Source organism: Balaenoptera ricei, chromosome 9 (assembly GCF_028023285.1).
Source record: "Balaenoptera ricei isolate mBalRic1 chromosome 9, mBalRic1.hap2, whole genome shotgun sequence".
Taxonomy (NCBI): Eukaryota; Metazoa; Chordata; class Mammalia; order Artiodactyla; family Balaenopteridae; genus Balaenoptera; species Balaenoptera ricei.
In genome coordinates this window covers 6,619,538-6,644,108 of record NC_082647.1, presented here as the reverse complement: position 1 = coordinate 6,644,108, position 24,571 = coordinate 6,619,538, and the positions used below count along the sequence as shown (strand labels likewise).

The window sequence follows — 24,571 nt, the reverse complement described above, 5'->3', positions numbered from 1 at the left end:
ATACCTGCTCATGCTAAGGGTCGTCACAAATATCACGAATGGAGTAAAGACAGCATGGAAGAAAAGCCCATTGTGAGAAAACATTCACAATATATGTTGTGACATAACACCGCTAGTCCAAACTGCTATTCCCGATAACACAATTCTTATATTTAGAGGTAGTTCCTTGTGAGTGATTCATCAGTGCACTATTGTCTCTAGAGAGCGAACTATTCATGCACTGTCCTGACACCTTTCATTTAAGAACTGTTTAAATGATATTTTCTCTCAGCAACTTGCAGAAGCATTATTAATTCAATTAACTTGTGTGTATCTAGGCATATGTTAGGGCCTATGGAAGATGCAACTTATATTCCACTTTGGAAGGTAAGTCATGCCCAGAGGAGAAATGAATAAATCAAATAAAAATCATCGACATTATCTTCTCCTGCGTCGAAGGAATTCTTGCCTGCTCAATTATCTTCACAATCCTTACATCCCAGTTTTCTCTGAAGGTGGTTCTGAGTTCTGAGGTCTCTGGAAATTCCAGCATTTATTGTGTGCATTATTCCTATTGTTGAAATATGTGAGAGCCATGACCCATAATTGGGGAATGAAAGTAGGATTCATAGGAGAAGACTTGAGGAAGAATTCAGGGCTTGAAATCTCCTATGAAGGATGTATAGGATGTGTCCATGTGGGTGCCTGGAATGATTAATCATGCTTCTCTTCAGAAACAGGAAAGTTAGGGTCTGCAGATAAGATCATCGGGGTAGACTCAGGAGTGACAGTACTCAATTAGGTCTGTGACAAGCTGAGTAGCAGACGTCAAAGGGCGGGTCCAATGTCAACGTCCTACATTGAAATTTTGGACTGAAGGTTATGTGAGAGGCCTGGGGTGAATGTGGCAGGATATGAACATAAATGTGAATTTCAGCTGAGTCCTCAGTATTGCCAACACCCCCACATTCCAAACTCATACACTAGAAGATCTGGGCAGGACCTGCCAAGGAAGGAGCTAGAAACCAGTTAGGTGAGGTTTAGCTCTTCAACTGATTCAGTAGGTATTTGAAGAGGTCAAGAGGAAAGGGCTTTTTAAAAGAGGACATTCAGATCATAAGGACAACAAGCTTCAGGACTGGCAAATTCTTGGGCTTCATCTCGAGAGTAATTAGCTCCCTGGTGAAGAGGGGGATCTCTGTGTAACCATGTGATTTAATAAGGGAGGCTCCACCAGGGCTCCACTTGTGTGCCCTGCCCAATAGGACGACGGTTCCCTCTCACCTCACAGCAAGTAAGGTGGCCCCTTGGGCTTTGATGCTGCCAGAGGACATGAGTGGTGTATGGTGAGCGATTCCTGGGAGGACATGACCTGTGTCCTCTGGAGTTTAGCTTTGGAGCCGGGTGCTCCTGTGGGAAATATAATACGAAAGGACGTTGCTATGCGCCAGGGGGTAAAGACTGAGGAGGCTGATTGGAAGCAACCACAACTTTCACTGACTGTGCGGCAAAAGTATGTGCTCCCCATAAACCAAACGTGGGCCACACAGGAGGGAGCCAGCCAAAGCCAGCTTGAAGGGGACTTGCCCGGAAGTCCACCAGGGATCTCAACTGTGCCCGGAACTGGAGTCGAAGTGACCAGCTGGAGGGGAGATAGTGGCCATCAGTTGGACTTGTAATTGCAGATTTCCAGGGAGACTCTCTGAACAGTCATTAATGGGGCCCTGTGAGGAAAAGAGCCACGAAGTGCGCCTCCATCCCCCAAAGCCAGATTACACCTGACTTGTCTTCAATGGCTTTTCCTCTTCTCCTCCAACCCACGAGGAGTCACAACCAAGGCGAGTGATGGGAGGAGGAGGAGGCGAAGGGCAGGGTGGGGAGAGATGGAAGAAGCCCTGTGCACACTGCTGGTCCTTCGGCGGAAGCAGGCACAAGCCAGGGGAAGGAGAGGCTTTACCCTGCAATGAAATTCCGAGTTTGATTATTGGGTTGGATGTTGTAATTACACAAATGGGACTCATGGAGACTGGAGAGGGTTTGCGCTTAAGGCAGAAGCTATCCAAGATTTCCTTCATGAGGCACTAATGGGCCCAGTTTGATGGGCCAGTAGGAGACAAGAATAAATGTCTTCCTTCTTTGCCCTCCCTTCTTTGTGAAGCCTGTCTTATTTAATCACAGGCTTAGCCATAGATCACCTTCTTTGCTATGGAGGAGATCACTCTAGAGAAGAACGCCAAGATCTTGCCAACCCTCTTCCTGTACGAGTGGCACTGCGTGCTTCCCGTGAGTGGTGTAGCAGGAGTCCAGGGAAGCGCTCTGCTCGTGCAGATTATGGGAAGAAATTTGACATGACCACATTCCCAGAGGGGTATTTATGTGTACATCCCACAGAGTCAAAAGATTCAAAGGGGTGGAGTAGGGCCTGCAACATCTGAAGGGGGGGAAGCGTCCCTAAGAGCCCTGAGCCTTATTTTCTCACGGTCAATCAGAGCGGAGCCTCGACCAGCTAAAAGTCTGTGCCATGGAGTCTCCCCGTCCTTGTGGCTAAGGAGAGGACAGGCAGTAAAGCTCACTGCTATGAATAGGAGACTGTCACAGCAAGTTAATGGTATGACTGTGGCCAAAGTTCTGACCGTTCTTAGAGATCACAACTTGACCTATGGAGAATGGATTTACTGTGTGCCAGATTCTCAATCTGGTGAACAGGGTCAATGATCAAACTTGAAAGCATGCTTCTGTTTGAAAAGAAAAGGAAGCTACAAATCAGAGACTTGTTTTCCACTGTGGCTTTTAAGTTCAAAGATGACTCCAGCAGAGGGGTTCCAGAGATGTTGAGAAATGAGCCCCAAGGTCAAAGGAGGCATGTTTGAGACACAGCAATCATTTGTAAAGTGCTGCGTATATAATCCACGAACAACCAAAAGTTCATTGGAATGGTAATTTGTTGAATATAGAGGCAAAATTGCATCCTTTCTGGAAGGTATACAGACATAGAAGCCCTTGATAAGTTCACCCAGCAAGTCTTGAATGGTAGCCAACAAAGCCTGTCCTTACTGAACGCTGACATTTCTCTAAAGAGAAAAGCTGCCCTCCAAACTAGAATGGCCTTGGACATGATCCCTGCCTGGCAAGGAAGCACCCGTGCCATTGTCCAAACAGAATGCAGTGTGTTCCTACTGCTGAGACTGTTAATGTATCGTCTTTATTGAGTCACATGAGGGCACAAGTGAACACCCTGAGGGATCTGACCCCTCTACCTGGGGACCTAGTAAATCAGTGGCTCGGATCATAGGGTTCTTGGTAGAAAAAGTTGGTCATTGATTTTGGGAATCATTGTCTTAACCTGCGTTTTCTCTTGCATGTGACTGTATTGTTGCTGTGACATCTGCCACCAGTGCAGCCAGGGAGCTACCAAAGGAGCCACCTCCGCGCTAGCGAAAGCCCTTGCTGACCACCAGGGCGCGGTGCGCGAGACGAGAGCCTGTGAGATCGCGAGAGCGGGTCACGGGGCTTGAGAGTTGGACCTAAGAACTGGACCCACACAGTTGGGGGCTCCCCACCTACTCCGCTGTCCTTGGAATGTGCATTCTGCCTGGTCTCCCCACTCCCAGAAGCCTCCGCAAGGATACAGCCTTGAGTAGAAATTGACACTATCTGGATGCTATACGGGACCGAACCCACTGAAGGCCTCTGGATAAAGGTTGACGATTCTGGCAGACACGGGTGGAAAGCTATTCTCCTCGTGGCCGCTCAGGACAAGCTTTATAAGTTCCTTGCTTATTAAACCTGCCAGCTGCCCACCCGGAGTGGTCTGCCTCACCGTCGGGTTTCAGATGACACCTGGGAAGATCCCGAGGACGTTGCAAACCAACTTATATTTTTAAACATCAGTCTCATCTATATTTATAAACAAATATAAAAAATGGAATACCCAAGGCAATTGTTCTCAAAGTTCTTTCTTCTTGTTTAAAAGCGTCTCAATTATCTAAAACTCTTCCTAGATTGGGTTGCATTCTCTGAGATTTGCAATCAACAAGTTGCCATGTTGCGGGATAGGACTTTATAGGTATTCCCTTTCCACACTGTTGAAGTTTAACCTACCTTCTCACTCTTGGTCCTCTTTACCATGCTCCCTGATTTTTTTTTCTTACGTTAAGTGAACGTCTCCTATAATTATTCTATAATTCACACACTACTCATTTTTTGTTTCTTTTCTGTCCCTTCAAGGAACACTGAAAGATCCGGAGGGCAAGGATCTTTACCTGCTATTATTTGCTAATATACCCAATTGCCTAAAACAGTGCTTGGCACATAATAGGCTCGCAAGAAACACTGAATGCAAATTCTATTTTATTCGATATTTTGTTCTTGTTTGTTTAGAATTGGATTGCTGTATTTGCCTCTACTTCTGCTTTCAACCTATCTCAAGTTTCATGTTTTAGATTTGGATTTCCTTTGCAATCCACTCCAAACAATACTTATTTTTTATCGGAAATCTTTGGTGTACTTATCATAGTTGTAATTTATGATCTATTTGGATGCATTTGTTTTATTTTATTTTTTGCTTTCTACTTGTCCAACCAGTTTCATAGTTTGTTTTTCTTTCTTCTTTGTGCCTTAATTTGGATTATTTGGTTCTTCTTTTCACATTCTATTTTTTTTTCTACTCAGTTGGAAATTATATACACTCTTCCTAATTTTCTTAGTGGCCACAGCACATATTCCTTTTTCAAAATTTTTAAATTTTTTATACCATTTTTAAAGGTTACATGCCATTTACAGTTAATACAAAATATTGGCTATATTCCTCATACAACACATATTCTTAACAAAGTCTAAAGGGAATCTATATTTTAATCTTCCTCTTATACAACAAATTACTATAGAACATTTAAACTCCATTCCCACCTTCCACCCCATCTATGCATTATTGTTGTGTATTTTTATTTTCTTATTTTTTTCCTTTTTAAGCCCTGGAAGTTATTACCATTATCTTCTCTCCCTTTCTTTGTCTTTCCTTCCTTCTTTCTTCCTTTCTATTTTTTCTTTCCTTCTTTCTTTCCTTTGTTCTTTCTTTCCTTCTTTCTTTCTCTCCTTCCTTCCTTCTTCCTTTCTTTTCTTTCTTCCTTTCTTTTCTTTCTTTCTTTTTCTTTCTTTCTTTCTTTCTTTCTTTCTTTCTTTCTTTCTTTCTTTCTTTCTTCTTTCTTTTCAACCTCTGATTTACTATCTGTGATTACTTTCCTCTTGCCTCAAGTACATTCTTTACAAATTCTCTTAGTGAGGTTGTGCTGGTAGCAAAACCTCTCAGTCTTTGTTGTCAATGTGGTTTTGAGAAGCAGACTTTAAATTCTCCAGGGCTGGTGAAATATCCTCAGGGTGACAGCTAGCTGCTGTACTCCCCTTGCCCACCTTCACTTAGTTCCGTGTCTGAGAAAGGTTATTTTCTTGCCTGCTCACCTACGCTTTTAAGAAAATGTATGTAATATTTTTCAGTATTTTTAGTTGATTTCAGTGGGAGGATTAATAATCTAGATTTCTGAAAGAGAAGTTTATTTTTATGTTTGGTTAGTCTTTTCCTGGTTTTGTTTCCTGCGTGTATGGCTCCCGTTGGGGTTATTTTTGCTGTTTATCTTTGTCTCTTTCATTTGTCTTTCATATTGCAGTTTTTTGTCAAACAGCAGCTCTCCCTGACTGCCTTTTTGTAGTTTGGAATAAATCATTAGAAAACCTGGAAGTTCCACATCTGAGTGAGGGTGCCGACTGCAGGCTTCACCTGAGGTGACTGCAGGACAGGCTGTTATGTAGAGGGAACCCAAAATGCCAGAATGCAGAGGTTTTTCTCTGGAGATGCTCTAATCTTTAGGGGAGATTCCTTCAATTACCCACTCGGGCAGAGAGACCTTGAAGTGTGAGGTTCCGAATGAGGGGGAAGTGAGGAGATGACTGGATCATGTGTCTCATACTCACTTCTTCCATGAATCCCCTGCTTTCAGCCCTACAGCCCCCTCCCCTTGGAGCTGAAATTTCTGAAGCCCACCTCCCCAAGGTGCTCCGTCATCATCCGCGGCCACCTCAGCCACAGCCTCTCTGGGGCCATGTTGGCTGTGGATGTCTGCTCCAATGCACCCTTCCGGAAATCTGTTGAAACCTCTTGTCTCTGATACTTATACTCCTAATTGTCTATGGCACCCTGGTTTTTATTAGGGTTTGCAGAAAGAGAACGTCTGTGGTCTATAATTGATGTCAGTCCATTTTCCAGAATGCTTGGCATATGGCCGGTTTGCTATCTGGACACTGAAATCCCTGATCTCCCGTTAAATAGAAGTAAAATTTAATGAGAGAGAATGTGTGATATTTACATATTTATATTTACACAGAATTACTTGTGACCATTTACAACTTGGAAATAGAGAAATTCTAATACAAATTTCAAGTTGCTATTACTTCAAAACAGGCAATGATAAAAAATTGACTTGTTAAGTTTTCTATATAAAGTTTAGGCTTTTAAAGCACCACTGTCAGGATTCTAAAAGGCATAGAAAAGCAGAACAACCTGCGTCCACTGATTGCACTCGTTCTTTTCCTCAGCTCAAGACCGAGCTGTGAGGGTCCTTAATCAGGCCTCCTCTCCAGGTCTGAGTCCATTGTGAGAGCATCACGCCACGTAGAGGAGGAGAAGTAGACCTTGCATCCTAACCTTTCTGTCCTGTGAAGCGACCACAGCTATGTGTGACAGGTAAGCCCAAAGGTGAAGGTGATGAGGCAGGAAAGGGTTGTGGCTGAGGCAGGGAGGAAGTGCTATGCACAGATGAATTTATAACAGCCTTTCCTGTTATTGTGAGAAGATTCTGAGAAATGGGTGAACCACAGACTTCCCTGGGTTGTGCTGTGATGTGTGTGAAAATCATCCCCTGGTCTCTTTACCATAGAATTTCTAGTAAAGTGGTACAGATATTTTACATGCGTAAGAAGGGAGTGCATGGGTTGAAAAAGGGCGTCAAATTATGAAGCAAAACGAGGAAATGCATAAAAGAGCAGAAACTGTTGAAAATAAAACTGCAAAGCCTTAGAGGTTTTGAGCTTCAGGAGGTGCAAAAATAGGTTCCAACTCTGCATGGGAAGAGAACCAAATTCATAGTGTTAAAGGGCCTGGAGACAAGGTAGTGTGACAACTTGGGGCCAGTTTTACAATCAGTCTACCACAACTGGCTCTCCTACTCGCATCCAATTTTACCTAAATGGCAGGAGTTTTCAGCTTTATTGAATTTTAAGTTGCATAAAATAAAATTCATGCATTTTTTTCAGTAGATTCAATAATCAATTAAACAGTATTTCTAAGCTTAGTATTGACTTATATGTGTGAGCTTATATATGAGCCTGTAATGAGCTTATATATGTATATACATGTTGCAACGAGTATTCATTTAATTAATTTATTTATTTACTTATTTACTTATTTATTTATTTTTACCTTTTGATCCCTTTCACCCATTTCTCCCACTTCCACCCTCAGCCCCCGCCTCTCGCAACCACCATGCTGTTCTCTGTATCTATGAGCCTGGCTTTTGTTTTGTCTAGATTCCACATATAACTGAGGTTGTACAGTATTTGTCTTTCTGTCTGATTAATTTCACTTAGCATAATGCCCTGAGATCTATCCATGTTGTCACAAATGGCATGATTTCCTTCTTTCTTATGGCTGAATACTATTTGTGTGTGTGTGTGTATCTCCTTTATCCTTCCATCCATCAGTGGACACCTAGGTTGTCTCCATATCTTGACTATTGTAAATAATGCTGCAATGAACATGGGGTGCAGATATCTCTACTAGTTAGTATTTTCATTTTCTTTGGATAAATACCCAGATGTGAGATGGCTGGATCATATGAAGTTCTATTTTTAATTTTTTTGAGGAACCTCCGTTCGGTTTTCCACAGTGGCTGCACCAATTTATATTCCTACCGACATGCATGAGGTTCCCTTTTCTCCACATCCTCACAACACTTGTTATTTCTTGGCTTTTTGATGTAGTCATCCTAACAGGTGTGAGTTCATATCTCATTGTGTTTTCTTTTAATTGAAGTATAGTTAGTGGACACTATTATATAAGTTACAGGTGTACAATATAGTGATTCCCAATATGTAACGGTTATACTCCATTTATAGTTATTATAAAATATTGGCTACAGTCCCTGTTTTGTACAATATATCCTTGTAGCTCATTTTATACCATTTATACCTAGTTTGTACCTTTTAGTCCCCTACCTCTATATTGCCCCTCTCCCTTCCCTCTCCCCACTGGTAACCACTAGTTTGTTCTCTGTATCTGTGAGTCTGCTTCTTTTTTGTTCTATTCACTAGTTTGTGGTATTTTTTAGAGTCCACATATAAGTGATATTACACAGTATTTGTCTTTCTCTCTCTGACTTATTTCACTTGCATAATACCCTCCAAGTCCATCCATGTTCTTGCAAATGGCAAATTTTCTTTCTTTGTATGGCTCAGTACTATTGCATTGTGTATATATATATATATATATATATATACCACATTTTCTTAATCCATTCATCTGTCGATGGACACTTAGATAGCTTTCATGTCTCGACAATTGTAGATAATGCTGCCATGAACATCGGGGTGCATGTATCTTTTCGAATTAGTGTTTTTGTTTTTGTTTTGTTTTTTCAGATATATACCCAGGAGTGGAATTGTGGGGTCACATGGTACTTCTATTTTTAGTATTGAGGAGCCTCCATATTGTTTTCCACAATGGCTGCACCAAGTTACATTGCCACCAGCAGTGCAGGAGGGGTCCCTTTTCTCCACATCTTCACCAACTTTTGTAATTTGTATTCTTTTTGATGGCAGCCATTCTGACAGATATGAGGTGATATCTCATTGTGGTTTTGATTTGCATTTCCCTGATGATTAACGATGTTGAGCATCTTCTCATGTGCCTGTTGGCTATCTGTTTGTCTGCTTTGGGAAACTGTATTCAGGTCTTCTGCCTATTTTTTTTTGTTTTTTTATAAATTTATTTATTTATTTTGGCTGTGTTGGGTCTTCGTTTCTGTGCGAGGGCTTTCTCTAGTTGCGGCAAGTGGGGGCCACTCTTCATTGCGGTGCGCGGGCCTCTCACTGTCGCGGCCTCTCTTGTTGCGGAGCACAGGCTCCAGACGCGCAGGCTCAGTAATTGTGGCTCACGGGCCTAGTTGCTCCGCGGCATGTGGGATCCTCCCAGACCAGGGTTCGAACCCGTGTCCCCTGCATTGGCAGGCAGACTCTCAACCACTGCACCACCAGGGAAGCCCCTGCCTATTTTTAAATCAAGTTGTTTGCTTTTGATGTTGAGTTGTATGAGCTGCTTCTATATTTTGAATATTAACCCCTTGTGTGTCATATCATTTGCAAATATTTTCTCCCATTCTCTAGGTTGTGTTTTTGTTTTGTTGATGGTTTCCTTTGCTGTGCAAAAGCTTTGAAGTTTAATTAGGTCCCATCTGCTTATTTTTGCTTTTATACTATTTCCTCTGCTTTAGGAGACAGATGCAAAAAAAAATATAGCTGCGATTTCTGTCAAGAGTGTTCTGCTTATGTCTTCCTCTAGGGGTTATATGGTATCCAGTCTTACATTTAGGTCTTTAACCCAATTTGAGTTTCTTTTTGGATATGGTGTTAGAAAATGTCCTAATGTCACTCTTTTACATGTAGCTGTTTAAGTTTCCTAGCACCACTTATTGAAGAGAATGTCTTTTCCCCATTGTATATTCTTGCTTCCTTTGACCATATGTGCATGGGTTTATTTCTGGGCTCTCTGTTCTGCTTCATTAATCTATGTGTCTGTTTTAGTGCCAGTACCATATTGTTTTCATTACTGTAGCTTTTTAAATAGTATAGTTTGAAGTCAAGGAGTGTAATTCCTCCAGAACTGTCCGTCTTTCTCAAGATTGTTTTGGCTGGACTTCCCTGGTGGCGCAGTGGTTAAGAATCCGCCTGCCAAGGCAGGGGACATGGGGCGTAGACCCCGCTCGCTGCAACTAGAGAAAGCCCGCACACAGCAACAAAGACCCAACGCAGCCAAAAATAAATAAAGAGAAATAAATAAAGGAATTTTTTTAAAAGATTGTTTTCACTTCTCTGGGTGTTTTGTGTTTCCATACAAATTTTAAAATTATTTGTTCTAGTTCTGTAAAAAATGCCGTTGACATTTTGATAGGGATTGCATTGAATCTGTAGATTGCCTTGGGTAGTACGGTCATTTTAACAATCTTAATTCTTCCAATCCAAGAACACAGTATTATCTTTCATTCTGTTTGTGTCATCTTTAATTTCTTTCATCAGTGTCTTATAGTTTTCAGAGTACAGGTATTTTCCCTCCTTAGGTAGATTTATTCCTAGGTATTTCATTCTTTTTGATGCAACGGTAAATGGGATTGTGTTCTCAATTTCTCTCTCTTTTTTTTTTTTAAACATCTTTATTGAAGTATAATTGCCTTACAATGGTGTGTTAGCTTCTGCTTTATAACAAAGTGAATCAGTTATACATATACTCAATTTCTCTTTTTGATAGTTCATTGTTAGTGTATAGAAATGCAACAGATTTCTGTGTATTAATTTTGTATCCTGCAATTTTACTGAATTCATTGATGAGCTCTAATAGTTTTCTGGTGGCGTCTTTAAGATTTTCTATGTATGGTATCATGTCATCTTCAAACAGTGACAGTTTTACTTCTTCCTGTCTGATTTGGATTCCTTTTATTTCTTTTTCTTCTCTGATTCCTGTGGCTAGGACTTCCAAAATTATGTTGAATAAAAGTGGTGAAGGTGGGCATCTTTGTCTTGTTCCTGATCGTAGAGGAAATGCTTTCAGCTTTTCACTGTTGAGTATGATGTTAGCTGTGGGTTTGTCATAGATGGCCTTTATTATGTTGAAGTATGTTCCCTCTATGTCCACTTCCTGGAGAGTTTTTATTATGAATGGATGTTGAATTTTATCGAAAGCTTTTTCTGCATCTATTGAAATGATCATATGATTTGTATTCTTCAGTTTGTTAATGTGGTATATCACACTGATTGATTTGCAGATGTTGAAAAATTCTCGCATCCTTGGATAGATCCCACTTGATCATGGTGTATGATCCTTTTAATGTATTGTTAGATTTGGTTTGCTAATATTTTGTTGAGGATTTTTGCATCTATTTTCATCAGTGATATTGGCCTGTAGTTTTCTGTTTTGTGATATCTTTGTCTGGTTTTGGTATCAGAGTGATGCTGGCCTCATAGAATGAGTTTGGGGGTGTTCCTCCCTCTGCAGTTTTTTGAAACAGTTGAGAAGGAGAGCTGATAACTCTTTCATAAACGTTTGGTAGAATTCACTTGTGAAGCTGCCTGGTCCTGGACTTTTGTTTGTTGGGAGTCGTTTAATAACTCATTCAGTTCCATTACTAGTTTTTGGTCTGTTCATATTTTCTATTTCTTCCTGGTTCAGTCTTTGGAGATTGTACCTTTCTAGGAATTTTTCCATTTCTTGTCTGTTGTTCATTTTATTGGCATATATTGTTGTTCATAGTCGTCTCTTACAATCCTTCGTAATCTTTTGTATTTCTGCGGTGTCTGTTGTAACTTCTCCTTTTTCATTTCTAATTTTATTGATTGAGTCCCCTCCCTCTTTTTCTTGATGAGTCCTGCTAAAGGTTTATAAATTTTGTTTATCTTCTCAAAGACCAGGTTTTAGTTTCATTGATCTTTGCTACTGTTTTCTTTCTTTCTGTTTCATTTATTTCTGCTCTGATCTTTATGATTTCCTTCCTTCTACTAACTTTGGGTTTTGTTTGTTCTTCTTTCTGTAGTTCCTTTAGGTGTAAGGTTAGATTGTTTATTTGATATTTTTCTTGTTTCTTGAAGTAGGACTGTATTGCTAGAAACTTCCCTCTTAGAACTGTTTTTGCTGAATCCCATAGGTTTTGGATTGTCATGTTTGCATTGTCATTTGTCTCTAGGTATTTTTTCATTTCCTCTTTGTTTTCTTCAGTGATCCCTTGGTTATTTAGTAGCATACTGTTTAGTCTCCATGTGTTTGGAGACTTTTACGTTTCTTTTTTTCCTGTAATTTATTTCTAATTTCATAGTGTTGTGGTCGGAAAAGATGCTTGACACAATTTCAGTTTTCTTAAATTTACTGAGACTTCATATGTGACCCAAGATGTGATCTATCCTGGAGAAGTTTCCATGTGCACTTGCGAAGAAAGTGTAATCTGCTGTTTTCGGATGGAATGTCCTAGAAATGTCAATTAAATCTATCTGGTCTATTTTGTCATTTAAAGCTTGTGTTTCCTTATTAATTTTCTGTTTGGGTGATCTGTCCATTGGTGTAAGTGGGGTGTTAAAGTCCCCCACTATTATTGTGTTACTGTCAATTATCTCTTTTATAGCTGTTAGCATTTGCCTTATGTATTGAGGTGCTCCTATGTTGGGTGCATACATATTTATAATTGTTATATCTTCTTGGATTGATGCCTTGATCATTGTGTAGTGTCCTTCCTTGTCTCTTGTAACATACTTTATTTCAAAGTCTATTTTATCTGATATGAGTATTGCTACTCCAGCTTTCTTTTGATTTCCATTCGCATGGAGTATCTTTCTCCATCCCCTCACTTTCTGTCTGTATGTGTCCCTAGGTCTGAAGTGGGTCTCTTGTAGACAGCATATATAGGGGTCTTGTTTTGTATCCATTTATCCAGTCTGTGTCTTTTGCTTGGAGCATTTAATCCATTCACATTTAAGGTAATTATCAATACGTATGTTCCTATTACCATTTTCTTAATTGTTTCCGGTTTGTTTTTGTAGGTCCTTTTCTTCTCTTGTGTTTCCCACTTAGAGAAGTTCCTTTAGCATTTGCTGTAGAGCTGGTTTGGTGGTGCTGAATTCTCTTAGCTTTTGCTTGTCTGTAAACTTTCTGATTTCTCCTTCAAATCTGAATGAGATCCTCGCTGGGTAGAGTATTCTTGGTTATAGTTTCTTCCCATTCATCACTTTAAATATATGGTGGCACTCCTTTCTGGCTTGCAGAGTTTCTGCTGAGAAATCAGCTGTTAACCTTATGGGAGTTCCCTTGTATGTTATATGTCATTTTTCCCTTGTTGCTTTTAATAATTTTTCTTTGTCTTTAATTTTTGTCAGTTTGGTGACTATGTGTCTCTGCATGTTTCTCCTTGTGTTCATCCTGCCTGGGACTCTCTGTGCTTCCTGGATTTGGCTGGCTATTTCCTTTCCCATGTTAAGGAACTTTTCCATTATAATCTCTTCAAATATGTTCTCGGATCCTTTCTCTGTGTCTTCTCCTTCTGGGGCCCCAGTAATGCGAATGTTGGCACATTTAATATTAGTCCAGAGGTCTCTTAGGCCGTCTTCATTTCTTTTCTTTCTTTTTTCTTTATTTTGTTCTGCAGCAATGATTTCCACCATTTTGTCTTCCAGGTCATTTATCCGTTGTGCCTCATTTATTCTGCTATTGATTCCTTCTAGTGTATTTTTCATTTCAGTTATTGTATTATTCATCTCTGTTTGTTTGTTCTTTAGTTCTTGTAAGTCTTTGTTAAACATTTCTTGCATCTTCTCAATCCTTGCCTCCATTCTTTTTCTGAGGTCCTTGATCATCTTCACTATCATTATTCTGAATTCTTTTTCTGGAAAGTTGCCAATCTCCACTTCATTTAATTGTTTTTCTGGGGTTTTATCTTGTTCCTTCATCTGGGACATAGTCCTCTGCCTTTTCATTTTATCTCTCTTTCTGTGATTGTGGTTTTCGTTCCCAGGCTGCAGGATTATAGTTCTTCTTGCTTCTGTTGTCTGGTCTTTGGTGGATGAGGCTATCTAAGAGGCTTGTGCAAGCTTCCTGATGGGAGGGACTCCAACCCCTCACTTTCAGCTGGTGTGTGTCCTTAGATCTGACATGAGTCTCTTGTAGACAGTATATATATGGGTCTTGTTTTTGTATCCATTCAGCCACTCTGTGTCTTTTGATGGGAGCATTGAGTCCATTTACGTTTAATTATTGATATGTATGTTCTGATTGCCATTTGGTTAATTGTTTGTGGGTGTTTTTGTAGGTGTTTTTATAAATTTCTTTTTCTTTTGTCTCTTCTCTTGTGATTTGATCACTATCTTTAGTGTTATGTTTGGATTCCTTTTTCTTTTTTCTCTTTTCCTTTTTCCTTGTGTGTGTGTGTGTGTGTGTGTGTGTTTGTGTGTGTGTGTGTCTGTGTATCTATAATAGATATTTGGTTTGTGGTTGCCATGAGGTGTATATATATATGATTGTTTTAAGTTGCTGATATCTTAATTTCAAATGCATTTTTAAATCCCTGCTTTTGTACTCTCCTCCTCTCATTACTGTTTTTGATATCATATTTTACATCTAATTGCTTTGTGTGTCCCTTAAGTGCTTATTGTGGATATAAATTATTTTACTGCTCTTCTCTTTTAACCTTCCTACTAGCTTTGTATGTAGATAATTTCTCACCTTTATGTTTGCCTTTACCAATGAGCTTTTTCTGTTTTGTAATTTTCTGGTTTCCACTGGTGGCTTTTTCTTGTTCGCCTAGAGAAGTTCCTTTGACATTTGTTATAAAGCTGGTTTGGTGGTGCTGAACTCTTTTACCTTTTACTTGTCTGTAAAGCTTTTGATCTCTCCATGAAATCTGAACGAGAGCCTTGCTGGGTAGAGTATTCTTTGTAGGTTTTTCTGGCCCAGTTGGCTGCCAGGCCCTGGCTTGTGCTCTGGCTGCTGGCCTGCTGCTGGGTGGGGCTGGGATTCGGTGCAGCTGGCTGTGGGACCTGTGGTGTTCCAGGGCTAGTGCTGGCCCACTGGTGGGTGGGTCCAGGTTTGGGGTGGCTGCCTGCAGGGTCCAGAGTGTGCAGGGCGGGTGCCAGTTTCCGGGTGAGTGGCATTGAGTGCTCTCATGGCTGGCTGTTTGGCTTGGGAGGCTCTGGGACTGGTGCCAATTGGCTGGTGAGCAGGTAAGCCCCTGGCAAGAATAGGCTAGAGGGAAGTCTCCAAGAATGGAGAAGACTCCATTCTATGGCAGGTGTCCTTGTCATACAACGAACTCCCCAAAACAGCTGCTGCCAGAGTCTATGTCACTAGGGGAGTCCTCCTTGCCTCCTGCCTCTCTGGGAGGCTCTCCAGGATCAGCCAGTGAGTCTGCCCCAGGCTCCTTTCAAATCACTGCTTCTATGCTGGGTCTCAGAGCATGGAGATTTTGCCAGTGCCCTTTAAAAATGGGGTCTCTGTTTCCCAGAGCCTTCTTGCTCTCCCATGTGCAAGCCCCTCTGGCCATACAAGTCAGATATTTTGGTGGCTTGTCTTTCTGGTGCAGGATCCCCCAGGCTGGGGAGCCTGAAGTGGGGCCCAGACCCCTTGCTCCTTGGGGAGAACCTTTGTAATTGCAATTATCTTCCCATTTATGTGTCACCTACTTAGTGGTGTGGGCCTTGACTATACCCCTTCCTATCTGTCTTGTGGTTCCTTCTTTATATCTATAGTTGTGGGGAATCTTTTCTAGTAGTTTTCAGGTCATAATTGCTTTCTAAATAGCTGTAATTTTGGTGTGCCCATAGGAAGAGGTGAGCCCAGGGTTTTCCTACTCCACCATCTTGGCCACACTCTGAGCGGCAACTCCCTGGTTTTGACCCAGTAGTTTTTTCTCAAACTTCACGGCATGACCCACATTTCGTCCCTCCCAATAGAGTCTTTGCGTGGTCTGATATGGTAGCAACTATGCAGATGTGACTATTTAACTTTAAATTAATCAAAATGGAATAAAATTAAAAATTCAGTTCTTCAATCACACTCATCACATTTCATGAGCTCAGTAGCCCATGTGGCTCAGGGCTACCATACTGAACCACACAAAACAATCTCATCATTGCAGAAAGTTCTGGCACTGCTAGGTGATAATGTGGGCAGGTCTCTTGCATAAGCAAGTTTGGACAGCTCCTCCCCTCACTTCCTCTCTCCTCTTCCTTCTTGATAGCTTAGTGTCGCCTCCTGGTTTAGCATTGCTTTCAAAGTTAGAGAAAGGAGCAGGACCCAGATTTTTTTTAGGTAAGGGAATAGGGGTGTTTGTGGGAGTGGGAAGAGAGGGAGGGAAATGTGTGATTTGGTGGAGGGGGGACTTCTCTTCTGGATCTATATCTTAAAACTCCCTGCAAACTTGCTCTCAGAATATATTTCTCATTGGTTCCTGTCTCCTGTCTTTGCTGATTTTAGGCAGTAATCTGTTTTGAAGGCTGAGTCCTACAAATTGATAACTCTTTCAGCAGTCACTGCTCAGAGGATACTTGTAGGAATAAATGATTGTTTTCACCATTGATAGAATTTATAAGTAAAGTTGAAGCTTTCAGGGTTTGTGTTGGCTGAGCAGACAGAATTAGCTGTGTGGGGAGCTGGTGGTGAAAAGAGCACAAGGAGATGCAAGAGGTGCAGGTCAGCAGCCCCGTGTCACAAAGCCAGCACATGGTTAGGATCAGAGATTCTGTTACCCAGTTAACGATCTGCTCAGAGCTGCCCCTTTGGACCTGCCTCCTCAGGAACAGTCCCGTCGTGGGCTTCACCCAGAGATGGGGAAGGGGAACTTTTAGGAGATAGGAGGAGGGAGATGCCAACCCATGTTACTGTCTACAGTTCAGGAGAAGCTGGGGATCAATGGATGCTTCTTCCTTAGGCAGTAGGAGGAGAATTCAGCCATCCAGTGTCAGTATGGAGAGAAGTTCAGTCCTCTGGTTTTACATCAGAATTAGGAGAAAGAGAACAGCATTAAAGAATGCTGAAGAGAGAGTCCACAGACTGAATGGAAACACCGTTCTTAAGAATGGTGTTTAAGAAACACCCCAAACCTTTTATTTTCCTATTTCTGGTATCTTACTCCTTCTCCTAAAATCAATCACCAACATCAACTTTGTGACCAAAGCTGATTTTTAATAATTCAGTGATTTCTCCTCCCAGTTTACAAGAAGCTGCTTTCTACTCCTTATTCCTAATCCACTTTCAAAAGAAGTTCTTGTCTTTCTAACAGTGTTTGAAATTTGTATTTGTTGGCTTCCTATCAGATAGCCTTTCTTTAACAACTAGCATTTCAGCCTGTCCTACTTAAAATCTGATCTGCTAAGAGTTCTTCAAATGGCTTTCTCCGTTGCCCAACGTTAGTAGGTAACAATGAAAGAAAACCTTTAAAACGTATTACCGTGTTTCAAGGACGCTAGGTGTTGTTAATAAGGAAAGGATAGGGGACTTCCCTGGTGGCACAGTGGTTAAGAATCTGCCTGCCAATGCAGGGGACACAGGTTCGATCCCTGGTCCGGGAAGATCCCACAGGCCATGGGGCAACTAAACCCGTGTGCCACCACTACAAAGCCTGAGCTCTAGAGCCCATGAGCCACAACTACTGAGCCCACGTGCCACAACTACTGAAGCACACGTGCCTAGAGCCTGTGCTCTGCAACAAGCGAAGCCCCTGCAATGAGAAGCCCGCACACTGCAGTGAAGAGTAGCCCCCACTCGCCGCAACTAGAGAAAGCCCGCGCACAGCAATGAAGACCCAATGCAGCCAAAAAATAAATTAATTAATTTAAAAAAAGATAAGGAAATGATCATCTTTTTCACAAGACAGATTGGGCTGGACATAAAGCTCAATCAGAGAGGAGGCAAGAATCAGGGAGATTTTTTAAAATCAATTCATTTATTTAATAAATATTTATTGAGATCCATGCTTTGTCCAATATTGTGCTTGTCCCTAGGGAATAACGGGGCACACAAGACACAGACGGTTCACCATCACAAAGCTTACAGTCTACGAGGAGACAGTAAAAAAATCAGACGAACAACTTCCTATTGTGGTACGTATTCTATAGAATCCCTTGGAGTGTGGCTAGCACAAACTCCACACCAGAGCTAACTTGTTGGTTGGTGATGGGGGTGGAGAAGCCCTCTCTGGAGAAATAACAGAATACTGAAGCCTCAGGGCTGAGAAGAAATGAGTTGGGCATTGGAAGGGTGTGGGAGTGCTCCAGGGAGGGGGAAATATTCCCCAAGGGTCTAGGAGCTGGAGGGAGCTTAGAGGATTCAGGGGACATTGAGGAGGCCAGTATGGTTCAAGCCTTCTGAAAGAGAGAGAGAGAGTAAATGAGCATGCAGGGCCTTTTGGACCATTCCAAGGGTTTTCAACTATTTGAACAATAAAAAGCAAAAGGAATCCATTAAAGAATTTAAACAAGGGGAAAAAAATCAAATTTCAGTTTTAAAAAGGCATCTGATTATTGAGTGGAGAAGGGATTGAAGAGGCAATATCAGTTGGGAGCCTATTACATTGCAGTCAAATGACAGTGGGTTGGATTAACATGGAGATGGGGAGAAACGGAGAACTTTGCATTTTTTGGAAGTAAAATCAATAGGATTTGGTGCCAGACTGATGAGCAAGTGAGGAAAGAAGCGTTGTGGAGGACCCCAAGATTCTGCGTGAGCCATTTGGTGGTGCCCTTTACTGAAATGGGGACCAGGCTGGGGCTGGAGGTCAAGGGTTCCATTTTGTCTGAGTTCTGTGTGAGATGCCCATAAAATTGCCAACTGGAGAAGTTGAATGGGATTTAAAAGTTTGGAACTCTGAGAAGGGTCTAGGCTGCAGGCTACATATAAATGGCATTCAAAGCAATCATTCACTGAATAGAGTGGGGAAGGGCACCCAGAACCAGTGCCAAGGAAGACCCTGAAGCACTTACATTTGTGTAAAGAAAAATGAACAATCTGAAAATGAGATTGAAAACAGAGAATGGAGAAGTATTGGGAAATAGAGGAAGAGAAACTGAGTAGCAAGCAAGTTTATGAAAAAAAAAAGAAACTGTTGGTTACATGAGGATAACATTTCCAGTTTCCAATTACTCTCCACTTCCCTGAAATGACATAGTTATTTTTCTTTATTTCCAGGAATTCAAAGTACAATGGCGGCCCATTACCCCAGCAACTCCAGGACCAGCCACGGTGAGAGGCTGCCAGGCTTGGGGGAGGAGGGCCGGGGCTCTCCTGTCCTGTCAGTCAGTCCCCATCTGCGCAAGAGCAAAACATTTTCAACCACATTTCTTATTTTCCCTTCATTTACTCTGCTCTCTCATTTCTCTCGACCCTCTACGGCTTCTCCTTGTGATGTAGCTTAACAGCTAAGAGGAAGAGAGTTAGAATCTCCTGATTGATATGGGCTTGATGAGGTTTCTTGTGTGCTACTTCCTACAGCGTGGACACACCAGAACAGCGGGTTGTAGCCTCCCTGGTTGTTTCTCTGCCCCTCTCTTCAGCCCAAGAGAGGATTGGGAAGGAGGAACATGGGCATAATTAATTCCTCATTCAGGTCCCTAATTTCCCTGTTGCTGGTGGCCTCACTATAACCAACAAATTCAACAGACTGATCACTCCGTTCCTCACATAACCCTCCCTCTACTCCCTTATCCATAGAAATTGATTATATCGTTTGAGCTTTTGCTGGTTTAGCAAACCACCACACAATTTAGGAGCCTAAAACAACAACCGTTTAGTTGGCTCTTGGTTTTGTGGGTTAGTTGGGCAGTCTTTGGGTCTGGATCAACTTGGCTAATCTCAGCCAGACTCACTCATGCATGTGTGGTAGGCTGGTGGTTCAGGATGCAACTGGATAATCTCGGCTAGCCTCATAGACATGTCTGGCAGTCAGCAAGCTCTTGGGCAGACCAGGGGGACAGGGATAACCGGCCCTTGTGTCTCTCATCCAGTAGGCTAGTCCAGGGCAGTTGTAAGGTTCTGAAAAGCAGAAAGAGAAGGCAAACTACAATAAGTCAGCACTTCTGGAGTCTCTGCTTGATCATGTTTTCACGACCTTACTGTCCAAAGCAAGTCACATGGCCCAGTCAGATTCAAGGGTTGGAGAAACGGACTCAGCATCTTGATGAGAGTAGCTGCATATCCACATTCCCAAGAGGCATGAGTACAGAGAGGGAATAATTCATGGCTGTGTTAGCCATCTATCATAGATTGCCATCCATTTGCTGTCAACATTGGCCAATTTTTGCAGTGTTGGCACTGGCCTTTGGTGCCTTTTTTTCTCGCCAGCCATGATTTTCCTACTCCCTGTCTCTAAGGTCAACCAATGCCCTCAGAATATCCTATAGTTGGCATCTTCCATTGTGATGCTAACTAAATAATAGTCTGAACTCCCATCCACATTTTTCCTTAGGTAATCTTAGCCATCCTGTATCCAGTGTTCTCGGCTTTGGGAAATTTACTTCTTTCACCCCAGGATTCTGGTTATCAAATGTGAGAAACTCTGCCTTAGGGACCCAGGGATGAGCAAAAGCTTCACCATAAAGTGTGTGGGAGATGGGGATGAACTACAGATTTTGTGGAAGCCGGAGTGGGAGGTTCTGCAATTTCCCTCTTCTGTTTGATTGATATTTTTAAAAGATTATTCCACTTTACAGAATAGACTGAAAGGGCCAAAGCGGAAGTAGAGAGACCAGTTAGGAGACTACTGAAGCATGGATGGGGATATAACTTGGGCTAGTATGATGATCTTCAAAATAGAGAGAAGCGAACAGATTTGGAGCCAAGAGAACCAGCTGATGGGTTGGATATGGAAAGAAGGGGAGAGAGAGGAGTCAAGGGTGACGCCTAGATTTTTAGCCTGAGAAACTAAAACATCAACCGTTTAGTTGGCTCTTGGCTTTGGGGATGATAGCCCTGAAAACTAATTGGGGTTTGTAACAGTGTCTATGAGGTTGTAAGTGGGATAATGTATGCATTGTCTCAAAGCAGAAATAGGTAGTTATAACACAGGATTCCTCATGCAGGAATCAGTCTTACATTCAAGGGCCGGCTGGCAGGGTCTGTCTTCTCAGGAAAACAGCCTCTCAAACGTGATTGCCAGTTGTCTTCCCACCGGTCCCGGGTCTATGCCTAACAAATCGGGCAGACTTTGACCTTATAGGCACATTAAAGAGATATGCAGAGACTTGCTGAATACAAACACAGGAAGAGCTATTAGATGATTTGGTTTGTAACTTAAGGTTTCAGTTGCTGTGCTCTGCTGCTCTGATATTAACTTTGAACTTTCCTGGGAAGTAAAATATGCAACGTCAATTTTGTGTTACTTCCTGTGTTATCTTATGAGGACCAGCTACCAGTAGCAGCTCAGAGTTCTCTTCTTAAGCATTTTGTTTCCTCCTCTGTGGGCTACTTACCTACGCAAGGTCACAGTAGGAAGCGCAAGGGGATGCTGAAAATTACCTGGGTGGTCCTCAAATACTGCAAGAGGAGCACGAGCCCAGAGGGCTCTCTATAGACATCCCTTGAGTGCAGAGGACCCTAGCAGGCAACAGAGAAAGGCACCAGTGGGCAGGGGACTTGCAGGGGAGACAGTTGAAGTTCCTTCTAACGCTACGACTTTTATTTCCTGTTGTGCCAGGGCTTGGAAACCAAGAGCCCAGAGATTCACAACTGAGACTCGTCTTAGTGGGTAAGACTGGGGCAGGAAAAAGTGCAACAGGAAACAGCATCCTCGGAAAGAAAATGTTTCCTTCTGGCTTTTCCGCAGTATCCATCACCAGGTCCTGTAAGAAAGGAAACAGCACCTGGAAGGGGAGGGAAGTTGTCGTGGTGGATACACCTGGCATCTTTGACACAGAGGTACAGGATGCTGACACTTGCAAGGAGATTGCTCGCTGCATGGCCCTGACCTCGCCAGGGCCTCATGCTCTGCTCCTCGTCATCCCGCTGGGCCGTTACACGCCGGAAGACCGCAGAGCCACGGAAAAGATCCTGAAAATGTTTGGAGAGAGAGCTAGGAGACACATGATCCTCTTATTCACCCGGAAAGATGACTTGGAAGGCATCGATTTCCGTGACTACTTAAAGGAAGCTCCAAAAGGCATTCAAGAGCTGATGGGCATGTTCGGAGATCGCTACTGTGTGTTCAACAACAAGGCGGCAGGAGCTGCGCAGGAGGACCAGAGGGAGCAGCTGCTGGTCCTGGTCCAGCGCGTGGTCGCAGAGTGCAAAGGCAGATGCTTCACGAACAACATGTACCAAAAGGCTGAGGAGGAGATTCAGAAACAAATCCGAGTGATGCAAGAAAATTACAGAGCAGAGCTAGAGAGACAGAAAGCGCAGATAAGACAGGAGTATGAAGAGAAAATCAGAATGCTGGAGGATGAACTAGAACAGCAAAAGCAAGTGATGCACATGAGGAGGGAATTGGCAGAAAGGGAGGCTCTCTGTGCTACAAGGCAGCAAAATGCCAGAGACGAAGTTGAGAATCAGAGCGGAATAGTTGAATTCATCTTAGGCTTGTTAAAGATTGTTTCCTTTGTTTTCTCTCTGTTTGAGGATTAGACATTAAGATTAAACTTCAGGAAAATGTGTCTATACTTCCCGCATATGTTCAGCTGGCCCTGCCCCATATAAGTCAGAGCATTCTCATCTTTCTGTCTCTCAGACTCTCAGGACTCAGGAGAGTAAAGTTCACTGTTGGCAATTGGTATATGTTTGATTGATTTAACAGGGGAGGGACAAGTTCTCAATCTGTGAAACTCCAAAGCACAATGTATTGATGCTCCCTAACTGGTGAATTCTTTCTCAGAGACACAGAGAGAAGGAATGCAGGAGACCAAAGAAGATGACCCCAAGCTTTCTCTGTTTATCCCTAGTAAATGTTTCTCCTCTAGATTCTTTCTAGATTGGTAGGTAATCTCCCCCTGTGGCTTCCTCTCACTTATTTTACCCTCAGGACCACAGTGATCATCTTAACCTTATAGTTTATGAGAAAGATCAATTCTTTGCATTAGTTAAGCTTATAGATGGAGATGTTTATAGAATTCTTTGTAGATGATTGGAAATTTGTTTACTTACAATTTTACGGAAGGACTCAAATTGTTCCTTATCTTCTGCCCACTGACGAACAAAGAGTTGTCTGGAAGATAGATCTTTCAGAACTCAACTATGTGAAATGCGAGAAAGAGTGAAAGATAGAGATTCAACAGATAAGAGAACAATGTTTGGTATATTCAGATGTATCTGTAGAAACTCTTTGACCAACACCAACCAATTTGCTGAATAACAAGTTCTCTCCTTTTCTTGTGAAACTAACTGCTATCCCACCCAATTGAATTGTTTGCTTATTGTTACTGTAATAAAACTGTTCTGTTCTCTCATATTTGTACAAAATGGAATCTGTTTTTTTTTGTTTTTGCTTTTGTTTTTTGGAAAATACTACCACTACATCTTCTAAGAGCACAGGGATGAATTATAGTCTTTTGTAAAAGTTCAAGATGATTTTGGAGGTAGTCTTGGTCTACCCTCTAGACTTCTCCCCTTCTCCTTTTCCCTGGAAGGTTTGAGCCACATTCTCAACACCTCTGACAGTCAAAGACTACATTGCCCTTGGATTCATTCATTAAGTGTTGATAGAAATTACACATGACCTACGTTTCTGAGACCTTTGTGGCTTTCCGGCTGCAACAATTCTTTTTAATACATGGATAAAAATAGCTAAGTCCCTATCCCTTTTATACTATTCTACTGAGTACTCTTCACCTAATAATTTCTAGCCTTCCCCAAAGCACTTTTCCATGTTCTACCAACGTGTTCTGGTGGTCATATGTGACCTACGCCAACTCTCCTTGTTCTGTCACCTTAAAATCATCTTCTCCATGCCCTAACCCATTTTGCTCAAACTAGGGCATATGCCGCTCCATGATTTCACCCAAACACAAAGGAGTTTAGACGTACATTTAATAAAAGTTAACAAAGGCTCAAGGATATGAGAAGCCCCGTGCAAAGAAGCACATGACTCCTTTAGAGGTAGTCACTCTGAGTAGAGAGATTTGGTTTCACTCTGCAGAAGGTGGGCGATCTCTGTCTCTACCGTTTTCATCATTGGCGATATGAATTTAACGTGCTATTGTATTACAATCTTCTATTAACAAATATTTAACCAAAGAACCATATACACCTCCCAAGAAAAAGTAAATACAGAATTAATACAAAGAAAATTCTAACGCCAGTGGTTATTTTCTGTGTAAATGCATTCAATTATTCTTACCCTTGCCTCCGGGTTAATGCTGTAGATGAGACAAAGAAAATGGTTTTGCTCTTGAGTAGCAGTTAGGAAATGAGAAGCCCATGTGACATATCCTGAGAGCAGCTTTGCCTCTTTGCCTCCCAGGGCAGAAAGCAGACAGATTAATGATACTATGCATTGTGATTAAGAAGAATACAATAGAAGAATGAAGCATGTTCTCTTCTCTCACAACTTTTGGGAGTTCATACCTATTCATCTATTTATTATCATTCATTGGTTGTTTGTACTTGGTGGCAGGTTTTATAGGAGACACTGAGAATCTAGAGATAAGTAAAACCAAGTCCCTTTTGAGACTGGCTTCATTCACTTAGCATAATGATTTTGAGAATCATTCAAGTTGTGTGTACCAAGAGCTTGTTCTCCTTTATTGCTGACAAGTATTCCATCTTATGGATGTACCACAGTGTATCACTTCTCCTTGACTTATTCTTAGGACC

At 41.8% G+C, this 24,571-nt stretch overlaps 1 protein-coding gene across 2 annotated transcripts; it reads left to right on the top strand.

Moving 5' to 3' along the window:
• The first annotated feature begins 6,629 nt into the window (after positions 1 to 6,629).
• Positions 6,630 to 23,184, top strand: LOC132371353 (GTPase IMAP family member 4-like). Of its 2 annotated transcripts, none has more exons than XM_059932585.1 (4): positions 6,630 to 6,715; positions 17,776 to 17,874; positions 18,959 to 19,012; positions 21,462 to 23,184. In XM_059932585.1, exons 3-4 carry the CDS (start codon positions 18,973 to 18,975, stop codon positions 22,385 to 22,387), a joined length of 966 nt encoding a protein of 321 aa, XP_059788568.1. In that variant the 5' UTR covers positions 6,630 to 6,715; positions 17,776 to 17,874; positions 18,959 to 18,972; the 3' UTR covers positions 22,388 to 23,184. The 2 variants fall into 2 exon arrangements, with proteins under 2 accessions (XP_059788568.1, XP_059788567.1); XM_059932584.1 differs by lacking the exon at positions 6,630 to 6,715 and adding an exon at positions 16,055 to 16,084.
• Positions 23,185 to 24,571: the final 1,387 nt, after the last annotated feature.